The sequence below is a fragment of the Dermacentor variabilis genome, chromosome 10, assembly GCF_050947875.1.
Source record: "Dermacentor variabilis isolate Ectoservices chromosome 10, ASM5094787v1, whole genome shotgun sequence".
NCBI classification, from domain to species: domain Eukaryota; kingdom Metazoa; phylum Arthropoda; class Arachnida; order Ixodida; family Ixodidae; genus Dermacentor; species Dermacentor variabilis.
Genome location: NC_134577.1, coordinates 122387834 through 122405756, shown reverse-complemented (window position 1 = coordinate 122405756; position 17923 = coordinate 122387834). Strand labels below are relative to the sequence as shown.

Genomic DNA, 17923 nt, shown 5'->3' with positions numbered 1-17923 from the left:
CTGGTTTTGATGCACAGTTACAGATATGTAAACTTTGTGCTTATATATTTTTTAAAGCTTTCCAATTTTCGACAATGTTTGTAAGAAAAGGTACATACCATAAACGAAAATTCTGCTTTCTACAGTCACTAGACTTCAACTCCCTTTCCCAAATACACAAATGCCATTCAAACAATCCAAGAGTTGTCCAGGGGTTTTACACACATTTTAATAGGTGGCATTGAAGTTGGCCCCGAACCAAAGCTTCCTCTTAACAACAACTGGCTACCAGATGCTGCAGACTGAATTTTTCCTTCCACTAGTCCAAAATACAGTGCGTATGAGTGGCTTTTATCCTGAGAGACATGCAGGCGCCATCTTCGCCAGAACATTGTAGCTTTATCTGTGGGTCCCTTGCTTGCTGTTGAAAAAGTGAAGGAGAGAAGCCAGTGTTGATACTTGCCAGATTTTAGTACCCCAACAAATCAGTGGCAACAAAACATTCATTTGCAATTAAAGGCCAATTGCAAAGAAATGTAGAATGGTGTTTAAAAAGCCTAATTTTGAAATAATGTTAAAGAAAAACTTCTGCGTTTAAAGTACTACAGTCGATTTCCTTCAATTCGGCCTTGACCAACAAAATTTAGTTTCCGGAGGGTCAAATTAAACAAGGTGCAGAAAAAATGCCAAAACACACTGTTAATTCATTTGACAGTACTTGCCCAATTCTAACATGCGCCCAAGTCAAACATGCACCCATTTTATGTGTGTCCAAAGTACTAAACTGACGCAGAAATGATATTAAAGCTTCTAAACAAAATAGAAATCTAACAAGCACCCGACTTTTTTAGCAAGAAAGATTGTTGCATAATGGTGGCCGGTTTTTTAAAGGCAGCATCGCCGCAATGCATTGGTGCTATGCGGCAAGGCATGAGAACACTGCAAAGGCGGTTTTGGTTTTGTGTCTGACTGCACAGCACAAGCAAATTTCAGCCCAATTTTTTTAAAAGGCATGCATTATAATCAGGTAACTACCGTAATTAAACACTATGAGCTGCAGTTATTCCTTCAAAATCTTCCTAGGACAGGCCGAAAATAGGCGTTTTCAACAAGAGATTACGTGTGCTCAACACCTTGACTGTCCTATAAGCTCCACCAAGACAGACGCTGAAACTAAAGGGGTCACTATAGGGGTTACCATAGGGACCAGGCGCATATGTGATGACTGGTAAAATTCAAATTATCCAGCGATGGCCAATTTTAGGATCGAAATAACAAAAGTTTGAGACTATAGATATGCATGAGCACTGGCTGGGACTATCAGCTGGGAAGAAATAAGCAAAATAATGTAATTAATCCGAGTCAAATTAACAGAAGTCTACTATATTGAATTAATCACAAAAAGCTCACAAAATGAACGTTTTCAATACGAAACCTGAAAAAAAAAAAATAGTTGCCATTATGGCACTAGAATTAACACAGAGCACAGCACATAGAGAACTAGCATAGTGACACGACTAAAATTGAGGATCACCCACGGTGCACTGAAAATCCCGGAAGCAATGTGCAGAGATTTGTGTCCTATCCGCTAACCACCAGGTGCACATGTCAACTGTTAAGGTGCTGTTTAAAAGCTTGAAATAGAAAAATTACATAATTACCAGCCCTGCAGCTTTGTCAAAGTTGTTGCTACAGCATATACTACTTATTTATAATCAAATTTAGCCTAAGTAAAATATAGTCACAGTTGGCAATTTGAAGCATTACCACATAATTGCAAGGTTATTCAATCAATCACCCAGTTCTAAAAATTCTTCAATATCAGTCGTGCTTTTAGGCTTCAACCACCAAACATCCATACCTCGCCAAGCCTGTTTTATGTGGCCTACACATTTAGCAAGAACTACAGGTGGCAGTTAGTGCTTGTGCCCTTGTGATACTGTTTGTTGCCACTACTTACCACTACAAGCACATATTTCTAAACAACTAGCCCGGGCAAGAACACTGCTCAGGAAACAGAGGTGCACCATACCGGCAAGCGTGGCTGACTTGAGAAAGTTCATGGTGGTCTCGAAGGTCATCTGCTGCAGGGGCGAGGCATTGCTCTCCATGGCTATGCGGTTGCAGGCACGGTAGCTGCCGTCAAATGTCATGTAGTCGGCGACAAGCAGCAGGTGCCTTGGGTCCACCTCAATGCCATACACGGCAAACACGTTGGCCACCTCCTGCACAGAGTTTGTCAAAGCCGTTTTAATGTAAGAGCATTACTTGGCTTATTGTGTGACCCCAACATCATCAGAAAGCCGTGGCAGAAAAACAGCACACAAATAACATAACGTTAACCCAACTACAAAAAGAAAAATGGCCACAGTGAGGATTTGATCCTCTGCCCTACCACTACTGCTCTGCAGCCGAGAGCGCTGACCACTGCACCATTATTGCATTGTGCCACTGTTAAAACAGGCAACAGTGATGAATGTCTTTGAGGCTGTGCATGTGGTTGGACTCTGACTAGTGGGCGATACACTAGGTGGCACATTATGCAGAGGAATCTGCCTTCAGCTCTGCAATGCGGCATGTCCATGCTCATTGTAGGACACTTCAATCAGGACGCATGTTCAACGGCAACGTTCACTGGTGCGATGCATGCCGACCTCAACTTAAGGAGTGCCAACGCAAAAATTTTCTATCTTGTTTTTTTAGCTGCAATAAGTAGCTAATAAACCAGTAAACATGGCACAAAACATCATTGGCTTCAGAGTGCAACAAGTACTTATTTGTAGCCTTGTTTGTTGCGACCAGTCAAAGTTTTGGTTTGAGAGAGCAACAAGATGGGCCAAAGAAGGAATCTAAACACAGCTGGACATGTGATCGCACAAAACTGTGATGTACGCACACCAGCACGCTTGCTGGCACGAGAGCTTCATTTTGCTAGTTCGTCTGCTACACTTGCACATGCTTTGTGATGTCCTTGCCATCATTGTCGTCCGCGTTTTCGTCATCCAGCAGTGACTATTTCCTGCTTGCGGTAGTCGCCGCCGAAATAGACATAGCCAACCCCCTTGATTGGGTCCACTACAAAGCAGCGACTCGGAAAGTGCTGCTAGCAACAGCTATCAATATGCGTATGCAACAGTACAGGTACCGCATTTACTCGCATAATGATCGCACCCCTGAATTCTGTCGTCAAAATTAGAGTTGTTTTCTTTTTCGTTTCCGTGTAATGATTGCACTCCAAACTTGTCTCAGCGATATGTCGTGTGCAAAGTCTAGCTAAGGATGCTTGCGCTTACCATCAGCCGAATGCCATGCGAACGACTCTTGAAGACATACCAAGCGGTCTGCATGCACCAAACATTCTTAAAAGGCCCCTGAAATGGTTCCGACAAATTTTTTAGATGCGTAGGGTACAGCTAAAGTTAATCATTCGCACCACAATTTGTGTGATGAAACGTCTCATATTAAGACAGCTATAGACGATTACAAGTTACCATCCTCCATAGTCACGCATTTTCTCCTCAACTTGTTCGCCGAGTGATCGGGGCTAAGCTCCGCCTTCACTGGCTCTGCATCATGATGGCACGTCTCGTCGTCAACTTCCAGCTTTCTAGGAGCGCCTGCTTGGCAGTCAACCCCAAGCTAGAGCTATCAAAGCAGACTGTGTTGCAAGCATGCTGTCGCAGCACCGAACGTGTCTGGTATTCTGGTAACCACAGGCGAGCTGGGCATTTCAACGGAACGGTGGAGGCATAAACTCAAGGTGATGAAGGAACTTTAGTGTAGACGTACGTGAGCTGGCTGATCGGTCTCCATGGTCGAGCCACCCGTTGGCACAGAGTTTAACCAGCCAAACAACGAGCTAATATTGCTCTAACCAAGTGTAAAACAATTTAAACGTTTACAAAAACAATGTGTTAACAATTAACAGCAAAGAGTGGTGATGGCGTATGCAACGTCACCGCTCTCCCAGTTGGGCGGCGGGAGATTTGAATTTCGAAAAAGGCATTCAGACCCTTCAGATGTAATTTTCTCATAAACTAAGTCTTTTCTTGGCGCGAAACAAGCGTTGCAAGGTTTCTGGAATGGTATTTAAACACTCTATGTTGACTTAGTATTTGCCCTTAGTGTCCCTTTAAGGAATACAAACTGTGTCCCGTGACAACTGCCTCTTCCCACACTTGTTATGCTTCACCGCAACACTTTCGCGTATTTTCACGGCGTGACATCGCTGTAACGAGGCGAAGCTGACTTTCGGAAACTGGCATTATGCAACGCGCCGTGCTTTCCGAGCTTCGAAGCCAATCGCGAGGTCCCCAAGGGCGGAGTTGGTGACACTGCTGACAATGGCGAATTCTTTCAGTGGAAAACACGGCACCGAACGGCAAGAAGCTTAACAGCGAATGTCGAAGCAGCTAGGCCTAGCGTTGCAGTGGTGGCTGCCAGCGGACCTGTGAGCGAGAGCGCTGGTTCGAGGCGGCGAGGTAATCAAAATGGCGGCGGTGGTGGCTTTGTTTAATGCTGTTTCGGACCTGCGGTCACGGAAGAAAGCCCAGAAAGGCGGACGGCAAAGGGTCCTTGCGTCCGAAATTTCAGACGTTCTTATGCATTGACTCGATGGGGAACATGGTGGTGCCGCGGAGTCATTCGAATTATCGGGCGTCCGGAAAGTTGGTAGTTGACTGTACACTGGGAACTCCTCCAGCCGACAATACAGCGTCAAAGACGATTCGTTACGTTACTCTGTTGCTCCAGCCAGCGTTACCGCAACTTTTGTTCACTTTCAGTAAAATTACAGCTAATTTTCCCTGATAGAAGCAGAAATTCCCTGAGTATTTCCAGACTATTCAAAATTCCTGAGAATTCCCAGTGTCCCGTGACAGTTGCCCCTTTCCACTCTCAGTATGCTTCATCGCGTAATACCGCCGTATACGCTCCTGACACGGCCCAGGTGGCGCGCCCGAGCAGTGATCATCAGCACCTCTTGTAGCACCTTCCGTCAAAACTGACACTGACGGACCATGCTACTCGGGCTGCCCACGTGGATCTGCCAACGTCATCGCATGTTCATGCTTGTTTTGAAACAAACAAATGGCGCAAGTTTTGCTGTGTGGCTTCAAACCAATCTCAAAATTAGACGGTCGAATACACCCTGCCATTCATTATAAAGGGGAAAATCCCTACGCTGCCGGGCACGTTCACAGCGTGAAAGAAGTCGCCGGTGTGACTCTGCTGGTGAAGTGTCACTCCCAGCGGACGTGAGAAAACTCAACTATCATATTATGCTTTGATCAAGCAGCTCAATTGAGTCTGCTGGCATGGCTGAGCTTATTAAGCGTTAGGCGTAGGTGTTCTTGGCCAACTATTTGAGTTACCATAGACAGAATGTGTTTTTCCATGGTGTTGTTTTGACATGCTTGCAAAGCCTCATTGGCCACGGATGATAGGCGCCATATCTTTTTACTTATACTACCTTTAATCTATACCTCTTATTAAGTTTGGTTACGACTGCTGCTACCCTCTCATTTTAAAACTGGTACATTGCAACATAGAAAGGAAGAAAAAAAGCCGAGATGGCCAGATAAAGGAACAGAGCGCTGACTTCCAACTGATTTATTGGCAAGTTGCACGAAATATATAGCTACAAGAAAGTACCAGGACATGTAATCACAACACTTCACAAAGCGTCACACCAATATAAGGCTACACCATCATAAGTGATAGAACGCGCAATTCTGTCATGCAAGGTTAAACTGATCAAGAAATCTTACTTCCTGTGGAGGTAGGCACAAAGATGGCGCTCTAACACATATGCTGCTAGCCCTTGCTATGAGATCATCTTGAATATTTTCCCACTAAGTTGTGATCGGAGCTTTTTTAGCACCTCCCACCGATAAATGTTCGGCTTACACCCACAGTCGTGACAGTGAATTCCTAAGTGTCCCTGTATAGCTCACTGCACATTGTAATCATGCTCTTTTAGCCTAGAACGCGACCAGTTTGGTCTATATATCTCCAGTTTTAGAACTGGAGATACAGTTTACTGAAGTACCGGTTTTAGAATGCAATACCAACTCGCCCAATCCTCAACCTTAGTACCCTCTCATTAATGCTTATAGAATTTGTCAAAGTTGTCCGCTATGTCCTTCTGGATTAGGAATCCTACCCTGTATTGCTCCTTATCTGGGAAACCTTTAAAGCAAATGACATGGCCATTAGTCAGCACTGTATAAGCCTCACCAGTTCTTCTAACCTCGATAAGGCCAATGATATCCCAAACAATATTTGATAGTTCCTCAAAGAGTCCTGCTAAGCTAGCCTCACTCGACGGAGTTCAGCTGTTAAAGGTTGCCAGGGTCAGTTTCCATTGGCCGCCTGTCCGGGTCCAGAGATTCTTAGCACCCTCTGCTGCATTACTGATCTGACTGCAGCCTTGGTCACTTGCTTCACAGCTGCTGGGGACTGAGGGCCATGGATTAATTGTAGGAATCATGAGGGAGGGAGTGGCTGAATACTGCACCAAGGAGGCCAATTCCTGTTCTGGTGAGGGAGTGTCTTTGTTGAAGCTTAGTAGACCTTTATAATTTGGTTGTACCTCAATTAGTATAGCCCCACTCGCTCTCAGCATCTTCTGCCTGTTTCAGGCATCACTCCAAGCCTGAAGATGTAGTGCTACAGTAGCCATGTAAAAAATGCAGTTTGTCATAAAAGCCCACATGCTATAAACTTACCCTAGCAATCGCTGTTCTTGCAGCTTCAATGCCAAAAGTGTTGGCAATGGCATGAATGTCATTGCTGTAGATGCGCTTCAGATCGATTATTTCACCGTACCGGAACATCTCCTGCAGAATATAGTGCACCACCATCACACACAACACTGACAGCTTCAAAGAAGGCACAGAGAAGGGCTCTGCAATTGCCACACAACTGTGCACATAAGTGTAAGATTCACATGCACATCTCCCAGCTTGCAGGTGCGATTATAACGTCAAGTCTCATTAAATATATCTGCCTCATTTGTTTGTCAATGCATGATTGCCATTATGCTGGAGACAAAAGGTGACAACAGTCACTTGTTTAGGCCTCTAGAGCCACAATATACATTGCCTACATGACATTGGAGAAAAATAAATTATACATAAAGGTTAAAGGGCCCCTCACCAGGTCTGGCCATTTTGAGCTGACAAGCGCCATGCAAACAATGTGCATTAATGATCGTGCCTGCTAAGAACTACATCTCTACGCACCATGGAAAGAGCTGAAATTCCAGACCAAACGCTGTTTGCCATTCTCCTTGTGGCCACTGCGCTCCAAGCTGGAGGGATGACATATATGTGTAAGTGCACCTACGTACATGTGTCTTTGCTGTGACGTCACTCTTAGTGACATGTGACTTCGAGAATTATTCAAGGCAACATGTGTTATTTGTGTAATCTGTTCCATCCATAGACGAATTAAGGTTTAGAGAAATACTATGACACGCAAAAGAATGTTTGCATGTGTTTGTTTCACTTTGCACTGCAGCAACAGAGATGCACTTCTGTTCTGTCTGATTGTTGGCACGTCGTGCAGTTGTGCGAGCAGACACCGAAATTATGTCATTTTCTACCGTGTCCAGTGCACGATCATGCTCTGTGATCCGCTTTTGTCTGCCTCAGTGTTCGCGTAGCACTGATTTATACTGCTAGTCAAATGTTGCTGTGCACAGCGCGCAAAATTGTGCGCTGCGCAAAACGAGATGACCACAACAGCTCGCATGTGACGCTATCAGCGCACCACGCCGCAAAAAACAGAGGATAAAAATAAAGTATGCGCCACGCAATCCTTGAGGTCCGGTATGGGATAATGCAGGGAAGTAATTTCGCTTGTGGAGGCTGGATGGGGCAAGTGGAGAGAGTAGCTCACTTGGTAGCGGAGCTTGCTTTCTGAAATTATGGGGTCGCGGCACTGAAATATTTTTATCTCGGCTATTAATTAATCAATTTGGAAAATTTTTGCGGGAGAATGCTCCCTAGAAGGGCACGTAACAACTTCCAGCGTATAACCAAAATTTGCTATGGGGCATGGTGAGGGGCCCTTTAACCAGCAGCTTGTTCACTACTACTTCAGCAGAATTATGCTTCCTTTAGTAAAAGGGAAAACGTAACGAAAAAGCACAACAAATTGTATGTTCAATGCAGAAGTCTGCAGTATATCCAGTTAAACCTCGATACAGTCGACTTCCTTTAATTCAGCCCTGACAGGACCAACTAAATAGATCAAGTTATCCAGCAGGTCGAATTAAACAAGATGGAGAAAAAACAGCGAAACACACCGCTGTATTATTTGTAGTATTTCTGCAATTCCAACATGCCCCCAAATCAAATGTGTGCCTACTTTCTATGCGTCCAAAGTAGAAAAATAACTTAGAAATGACATTAAAGCTTCTAAACAAAGTGAAAATCTAATGTGAACCCAATTTTCTAGCAATAAAAATGGGCCAAGGTCTTATATGTGTTGCACAATGAAGGCAAGTTTCCTCAAGCCAGCTTCGCCGCGCTGTTCCTTAAAGTCAGGTTCGTCACAATACATCTGTGGTATGCGGTAAACCACATGAACGCCGCAAAGATGGTTTTGGTTTCACGTGCAGGCAATTTTTGTTCTAATTTTCTTGGTTAAAAAAACCACGCATTAGAATCGGCTAAATACCACAATCAGGCATTGTGGGCTACGGTTATTGCTTAAAAATCTTCCCAGAGCAGGCGGAAAATAGACGAAAGATAGATGAAAATAGCTTATGTGTGTTCGCTGCTCCACCGAAACAGATGCTGCCACTTAAGGGGTCACTATTGGGGTCAACATAAAGGTCAGGCACACGCATGTTTGACGAAATCAAATACAATATGGGTATAAGTACACATTCGGAGGTCCCGAAGTAGCAACTGTCGGGGAGACCTCCTAACAAGACATGAAAAGGGGATAGTAGGATCGTGCAAACAGTGAGTTGTGTCATGTATTATACAATTTCTACGTCATCATCGGAAATAAAGGGTAAGAGAAAAAAAAATCTATTAAAAATATCACAAGTATAATCACCTAGTTAAAAAGCAAAAAGCAAAACATAATTGAAGAAATCTTAAAAATAACTTGCAGAAATTCAAACGAGGATAAATGGCCACGTAAAGCTAACAACTAGGAGAAGTATCAATTATAGGCAAAATTCAGTGACTCGGTAATTGAACAGTACATTGCATAATCGTAAAGCAGAACAACATCTCATTAATTCTAGGTTCGTTAAATTATACTATGAGTCAGATAAAGTATTCATCATATGCTCCTTCGTTCTATGCTTGAATGATAATAATGTAGATGACTTCATATCAGATGGTATTGAATTCCAAACAGAAATGCCTGAAAACGCAATGGTAAATTTCCCGTAATTAGTTATTGCTTTTGGAAGGAGAAGATTGAGTTGTGCTGAAAATCCTGTGTTGTTATAATTGATGAGGCTACAGCGAGTAAAAGCTGGACTATTAAACTCAGTATTTATAAGACGAAACATAAGTAGTGACAGCTTATGATTGAATAACATGCGTAAAGGTAAAACAGTTACGGAATGGAATATGGGAGCAGAGGGAGATGTCTGCGATTGGAATGCAATTAATCGTAATGCCTGCTTTTGCAAAACTTCTAGCTGATGAAGATGTGTGGCATATGTATTACCCCAAGATGACAGGCAGTATGAGAGATGACTGTGTATATGTACGCGTAATATAAAGACACGAGAATTGTTTACTGAAGAAAGGAGAGAGTTTTTATGATGATGTGAATACCAAATGAGATCTTTTTAATAAGTGATTGAATATGGCACTAGAACTTTAGGTTCTCATCTAGAACTACACCTAGAAATTTAGTAGACGCGGATCTTGCAAATACATTATTACTTAGAGACACTACAATAGAGTCAATGTGGAAAGTTTTTGAAGAATGGAATACCATAAATGTTGTCTTAGATGGGTTAATAGTTAGCTTGTTTTTTGCACACCATGAATGAACATTCGCTAGGTCAGCGTTAAATTTATCCTGCAATGCAAATAAATTTTTATCAGATGCAAAAATAGTGGTGTCATCAGCATGAAGAAGGCAGTGCGCATGTGTTAATATTTCTGGCAAGTCATTAATGAATATGAGATACTCTCCCAGCCAATTTACTTTCTTCCATATTCTTCAGTCGTTCTTCATAATAAATTTTACTGTGAGCTTTCCTCACTTCAAAACTTGTCCAGCCCAACTCAGGGCAAATTTTGAAAGCGTGCCACCTAGCAATAATAATTTTTTCAACAAAAATATCCTCAGATACCACTCCAAGACACCGCGGGTTTTACATAGCGAAAAATGGCCGAAAAATCGATTTTTTAAATATCACATTTTGAGTTTCTGTAACTCTTTTATCCGATTCCGAAATATCATCCATGTAAACCACGTAGAAGTGCTCTAAAAAATGGTTTTATCAGCCAAGGTGGCGAAAAATTTTGTGGAAATCAAGAAAGAACAGCATTTTTCAAGCCACAATATCTCTGGAACGGAGCAACCGAGCACCGCCATCTTAGTCTCGTTGGTTAGCACATTTCTCCTTCTTCAGCTATCTCCTCCGTACAGAAACAAGCACACAAAAAGCAAATGATTGAAGGTCGTACCGGAGTCTGCGATTGGCCGTGCCCGCCACGTGACTCCAGCGTGGTATGCAATTGGTCCGGCGCTCGCATCGTCTGCTCGGCTCTTTGCACCTCGCGAGCCTGGAAGTCTCCGCTCGCAATAATCTCGACGTGCCAAAACGGGTGCTACGCGGACATTGCGGTAGCGTGTCAGATCCCTACGTTTGTGGATGTCTCAGATCCATGGCAAAGCATTCCGTGCATCGGTGACGCGGACTTCGCGACCAAGATTCGCACGCGGAATCGTCGGACATGCGGCTGTGACCAAGCACATCACACATGCAATCCTTGTACCGCGGCTAAGCATATCGCGCATAGGAGTCTCCGACTTGTCGATCAAGCACATCGCGTGCGGACATCTCGGGCCCTCGCCTAAGCATGTTTTGCATCAGCGCCTCCGACTGCGCGACTAAGTACATTGAGTGTCGACTCCTCGAGCCCACGTCTACGCATTTCGCGCATCGGCACCTCGGACTGCGCGAACAATAGCATCGAGTGTCGACTCCTCGAGCCCGCGTCTAGGCATTTCGCGCGTCGGCACCTCCGACTGCGCGACTAAATACATTGAGCATCGACTCCTCGAGCCCGCGGCTGGGAATTTCGCGCTCGGCACCTCGGACTGCACGAACAAGAGCATAGAGTGTCGACTCCTCGAGCCCGTGTCTAGGCATTTCGCGCGTCTCGGACTGCGCAAATAGGCACATCGAGTGTCGACTCCTCGAGCCCGCGTCTAGGCATTTCGCGCGTCGGCACCTCCGACTGTGCGACTAAATACATTGAGCATCGACTCCTCGAGCCCGCAGCTGGGAATTTCGCGCTCGGCACCTTGGACTGCGCGAATAGGCGCATCGAGTGTCGACTCCTCGAGCCCGCGTCTAGGCATTTCATGCGTTGGCACCTCGGACTGCGCGAATAAGCGCATCGAGTGTCGACTCCTCGAGGCAGTGTCTAGGCATTTCACGGGTCGGCGCGTCGGACTGCGCGAATAAGCGCATCGAGTGTCGACTCCTCGAGCCTGCGTCTAGGCATTTTGCACGTCGGCACCTCGGACTGCGCGGCTAGGCATTTCGCGCGTCGGCACCTTGGACTCGCAATATTGCGTGTTCGCTCTATTATCATATTGTAACAATAGCTCTTAACAATATCTATCATACCCCCCCCCCCCCTCCATAAAGACAGCCTCATCATGAGCTCTGTTCACTAGGCCCCTTGGGCTGGCACAACACCTGGCTGCAGAATTGATCGAGGCATCATACAAAAGTACAATTCTGGAAAGCACCTAGCAGCTGCATATCTATCACTGGCTCTCTGATCCTAAGTTCCACAGCCATTGTCAGGCGAAGATGACTTGGAAGGCTACTTACACTCAGAGCCTTCATTCAGTAACATGGTCAAGTCTACCAAATGAGAAAATGCCACACAGTCACACATTTAGCATGGCCATTTTCACAAAACATTGAGCTTCAAAACGGTCCCATTTGTATTCATCTATTTAAGGAGCAGTTTAAACAAATAACTGATGTTGCCTCAAATAATTCTTGAAGTCACGTGTCACTATGAGTGACTTTCATGAGAGTGGCTTGTTGGGCTAGTTGGTACATGGTTATACTACAAAAATGCCAGCAAACTTGAGAGTAGAAAAAAATCAAGAGGAAGACATAGACAAAGAGACAGGAAAGTGGCTGGACTAACAACTGATCTTCATTCATGAAAACGACATCCCCCAAGTCCGCCAAGTTTTCAAGGTAGTTGTGGCCTCTCGACTGAGTTTTATGGAACTGTCATCTTTTTACTTGTCGGCAACTTTTGTTAAATTCGATGGCAAGATGTTTTTACAGAAGAATGGTATATGTATAGGGTCAAGTGTTGCGCCAATACTGTGCGGTATTTTCTTAGTGAAATTCGACAAGTCTCTGTCAGACACCATTACCGATTACCGTGTTGCCCGGGTGTTAAGGTATGTTGACGATTTCCTGGTTCTCTTAAATATCAGACGAAGTGATTGTCTCACTGATATCATTTGCAATATTTTATCAGCTTTTCAGCATTCCTCTCGACATCTTAGTTTCACCCATGAGGCACCACAAGAAAATTCCATCAGGTTTTTAGATTTGACTAACCTTTCGCACTCAAGGTCACATTTGCTGGTCCAAGAACTAAAAAGACGTTGCTACCATACCAATCCACTCACTCGAAACTGGTCATGCGTGGCTTAGCCTCTTTGTGCTTGTCAAATGCGGTGGAAAAGAGTTGTACGCATCTAACGTAAGACAGTGCCGCCCAGCAAGAAAGGAGACTGTTAGTGGCAGGCTATCCAAAGACTTTGATCACTGCAGTGGCTGAATCTGTGTACAAGCATTTCAAAATGAAAAACAGGGGGGATCGCGAAGTGTGAGATAAAATAAAAAAGAACTAGGTGGTTATGCCGTATGTACATGGCATTTCACATAGATTGAAAAAGGTTGCGGCAAGAAACGACGTCAGCCCACGTCTAGGCATTTCGCGCGTTTGGTTAGTCAGTTTGGTTTGTTCTGTGCCTTGTAAGCTTGCAAAACTTTGCATCAGGGTCTCGCAGCACAGTTCGTGAAAGAGTACGTGCAATGCCAAGCATGTCGTGAAGCACTGCACGTGCGACACATGTGTAGTGTACAGTATTCCTTTGAAATGTGGTAGATGTAACATGCGCGACGTGTGTCTGGTAAAGATCGAGGCAACTACACGATGGCAGGAACAAGAAGCAGCGAAGGGTTTATTGGCACGCACTTAAATAGTCAGACGCACGCGTGATATCAGTGCTGTCCTGATAAGGTAGCGCAGACAGCGCATGCCCGATACATCCTCTGATGGGTAACGAAGAAGCACAACAGTTCAGGTTACTTGATTAAAGGCCGCGTCGTACCGAAGCCGCTGCGGTGGCCTACTGGTGCGACCCGACCTTCTTGGGACTGGCGTCGGCCTAGGAGGAGATAGCACGTGGTGCGCTGTAGTTGGTGCTGGGCCATCGGTGGACGACGCTTGAGGATGCGGGTGTGTAGGCTGGCACGGTGCAACATCAACGGAGCTACTTGCACTAGTCAGTGCACAAGCTGTAAGATGAACCGCAGTCATCATCATCACTCTCGTCTGCTGTCCACTGTTCGCGAGTCTGAAGGAGATGCCGTCTGTTACGTCTAAACACCCGACCACCTTCTGTTTCCACGTTGTAGGACCTCGGAGACGTTCTACCCATCACAATACCTTTCGGGGACCATGTTGTGTCCCTGAGCCTTACGATCTACCCTTTGTCCAAGGGTGACAAATGCTTTCCGCCGTTGGTCTGACGATGTTTTTTGACTGGCGTAGGCTGCACGTCGCCAAAATCGGGCACATTCGACCTGAGACGCCTGCCTTGAAGAAGTTCTCCAGGTGATCGGCCGTCCACAAGCGGTGTAGAGCGGTAGGCCAACAAGCCTAGCCAAAAGTCTTCGCGTGAGTCTTCACTTTTCTTCAAGAGGCGTTTTACATCTGTACCCCTTTCTCTGCCAGACCATTGGACTGTGGGAAGCGGGGACTGGATGTGACATGAGCGAAGTCATATTTTCTTGCGAATTCTGCAAATTCATAACTTGAAAACTGCGGCCCGTTGTCGGTGCACACCTCCAGAGGTACGCCATACCTGGCAAACATTGCGCTAAGTGCGGAAATTGTTGCTCTTGCAGTGGTGTCCTGGAGCTTCTGGACTTCCGGAAAGTTTGAATGCGTGTCAAATGCTACGACGTACGAACTTCCCCCAAAAGAAAAAATGTCTACACCAACTCGAACCCATGCGCATAATGGGATTGGGCGCATGAGTAAGGGTTCTTTCGGTTGCTTGTATGAAAACTTCCGACAAGTCGAGCAACTCTGAATCATCAGGGATAAGTCGCTGCTGAGCCCAGGCCAAAAAACCAGACGTCGTGCTCTTTCTTTGCATTTCTGCAATCCCAAGTGCCCAGTATGAATTCGTCCTAGGATTTCACGTCGCATGCTTTTAGGTATGACCACATTTGTTCCTTTCAGCGGTATACCGTCCACAACGGAAAGCTCTGATGAAAACGGCTTGAGTTCACCCTGCAGGCTCTCACCGCTTGACAAATTGGAGATGACAATGCTCAAGCAACCGTCACGCGCTGTTTCTTGCACCAGCTTCTGTCGCGTAGCGCCCGTGACCAAATAGCCCAGGACTTGCACTGCGTGCACTTCCACGTCGTCAGCGGCATCAGCGATGTCCTCGTGACTAGCCGGAGCTGATCTTGACAGCATGTCGGCCAAGACGAGGTGTTTTCCTGGCACGTACTGTAAAACGAAATCATATTTCAGAAGTCTTAAAAAAACCTCTGAAGGCGGGGAGGCATGTCGCAGATCCCTTTCGCAGCAATAGATAGCAACGGTTTATGGTCAGTTTCAATAAAAACTTTGTGCCCGTACACGAAGTGGTGAAACTTCTCGCAGCCGAACGAAATGCTGAGAGTCTGCGCGTAATGCTGCTCAGCTTGTGTTAGTGCACGGGATGCATATGCCACTGGGTGCCACTATGAACAAGTCAAACTTCTGCTTGAAGCGCTTCCATTGCTCTAAAAGATTGCCGGTAAGTTGCAAGGGTGGCGGTGCCTTCAGTAGTTCCATCTTGGGGCTCTGCCGGATCCACGCTTCGACCCGAAGTGCCCACTTCTGACACCATGTAACGTGCGCGACGTGTGTCTGGTAAAGATCGAGGCAACTACACGATGGCAGGAACAAGAAGCAGCGAAGGGTTTATTGGCACGCACTTAAATAGTCAGACGCACGCGTGATATCAGTGCTGTCCTGATAAGGTAGCGCAGACAGCGCATGCCCGATACAGTAGAGATTGCATAGGACAAACCGGTTGCTGTGAGAATGATCGCATGCGTGAGCATGCAAATCTAATACCCACAGGCACAGGAGGTAATCTTCCGCTGCATTGTAAGGAGTGCGGTTGTAACCCTATCTTCAGTGACGTTTCAATCTTGGCGAAGGCTAAGACTCAGCAGGAAAGAGAGCTGATTGAAGCCTATCGCATCTATAACCTTGGCCCCGAGAAGTGTATAAGCGCCCCATCTGTGTTCCTAACCAAGAAAGAGCTTTTATTTCTTCAAAACTGTAGACGTGTATAGATAAGGTGTTGACTGTGTTTTTGTTTTGTTGTGCCTGCGCATGTTCAGTACGGACTTGGGGGACGTCGTTTTCATGAATGAAGATCAGTTGTTAGTCCAGCCACCTTCCCGTCTCTTTATCTATGTCTGCCTCTTGATTTTTTTCTACTCTCAAGTTTGCTGGCATTCTCCTAGTATAACTATGAGTGACGTCACAGCACAGACATGTACCTAGGTGCACTTGCGCAATTGGATTGACGTCGACTCTCTGGCTGGGAGCGCAGGTGCCCACGAGGAAAAGGGTAAACGGCATTTGGTTTGAAATTTAGGCTCTTTCTGCAGCACACAGGGAAGCAATACTTAAGCAGACACAATCAATAGCATGCATTGTATGCGCTGCGCTTGTCAGCTAAAAGTGCCCCGACCTGGTGAAGGGCCCTTTGAAGAAATACCCGAGATGGTCAAGCCACACGTCAGGGACACTTGGCACGGAATGACCCACATGCTTTTGCACTTTTATAATCTATGCATTGCTTTTTTTGTCGTTCCCTCCGTCTGTGTTGCGTCATCATTTTGATCAGCCCTGTCGAGCCAGACGAAGCTTGCACTGAGAGAGGCGGACCTGGCCGACGCAGCGGTGTGTGTATGATCCCTGAATCGGGCCCACGTAGGGGAGTGCTCGCAGTGGCACAGTCTGCTACTGCATCAGTCAGGGCAGCCGATCTGCAACATGCTCAGCGCTTGTTTTGCACCAAAAGTGAAGTGAAATGCTCCCTTGGGAGGCTTCGAGCACGAGGGGCTCCACGGCGCATGTAAAATGTAGCGCTGCAGAGTCTCTACGCCAAATGCGGTATAGTATACTTGCGCAATGAACACACTCTCATAATAAATGTACTCCTAACTTTGCTCTTGAAATAATGCATTTTTGTTTACCCCCCCCCCCCTCCATAAATGATCGCACCCCCAGCTTTGCAGTTGTAGTTTTTTGAAAAGACTGAAATCTTTTACACTGACACATGTGTTTAGGGCAAGCCACCTAAATCTCAATGCCCATCGCTGGGTTGGAAATAATTAATGCCACGACACCGTTTGAGTAAACGTCGAAATCACGTGGCGCAATTGAGTTTTTTTTTTTTTTTTTTTTTTCAACACGGTGATGGGTATTGAGATTAAGGTGCCTGTGGCATGCTTACCAAAACAGCAAGTGCCAAAAAGCAATGCTTCGCTGTGATGCACATAAGTGTGCACACTAGCAGCAAACATGCCCTGGCGGCACACTGGCAGGGGCAGTGTGTTTGATGACGGAGAAGCCAATGTAGAAGCTCACGGCAAAGCCATGATGAGAGAACACTGGAGGCAAGCATTCCTCATGGTACATGTAACAAGGCTGTAAAAGGGCCAAAAAGCTTGCTGTAAATGACGTAAATCATCATTATCATCAGCCGCTCGGCACCTCACGGAAAAATCGGCTTGTTCTTACCGCATGCTTGCCACCAGTGCGAGCACAAAGGCACCTCACTGACTCAAGAGGGCAAAAGACGTGCGACTGCTCTAGGCAACACATAATGGGAGAGCAGTACGCATGCAATGTGCAGCAAGGTGCGGCAGGTGGGAGAGTACAAGTGTTGAAGAGACTTCGTTGGCATAGTGGGGAATAGTGTCGAATTTGCATTTGTTCTTCGCTATTCTGCTTGTCTTTGGTTTCACTGCAACGGGCCCTAAGTCGACTTATAAGCATGTTGAGGGATAGAGTTCATCTACGCATAAAACAGAGACTCTGATTCAACGCCGATAAACTTTGACATGCCGACGAGCAGGGCAGTCTAGGAAAGAGGTGCACACAGAGTGCTTGTCTAAACAACTACAGTGGAACCTCATTACTATGAACACCATACTAACAAACTTTTCAGAAATCCCCTGCTGACTTCTTATAGTTTCAATGTAAAAATATTTCAGTACTACGAACTTCAGAACATCAAACTTTTCGGGATAACTATCGTTATTCAGATTCCCTCTGATGTTAACAATGCTTCAGTATACAAACTAATATATTCTGAAACCTGGGGATTCTTAGATTTCCGTGTATCCTTCAAGGCAGCCGAAACAGTAGGCTAACAGACG

The 17923-nt window shown here is 45.6% G+C and overlaps 1 protein-coding gene across 3 annotated transcripts in view; it reads right to left on the bottom strand.

Moving 5' to 3' along the window:
- Polr1A (RNA polymerase I subunit RpI1) overlaps nt 1-17923 on the bottom strand; it is a 314770-nt gene that overhangs the window by 7498 nt on the left and 289349 nt on the right. The window contains exons 29-31 of one of the 3 annotated variants that reach the window (XM_075673365.1): nt 6708-6818; nt 2012-2204; nt 153-400 (exon numbers count right to left, since the gene is read on the bottom strand). In XM_075673365.1, coding sequence (XP_075529480.1) covers nt 168-400; nt 2012-2204; nt 6708-6818 — 537 coding nt within the window. In that variant the 3' untranslated portion in view covers nt 153-167. Of the gene's footprint in view, nt 1-152; nt 401-2011; nt 2205-6707; nt 6819-17923 lie in introns of those variants that run through there. The other 2 variants (XM_075673366.1, XR_012823481.1) reach the window with 2 other exon arrangements.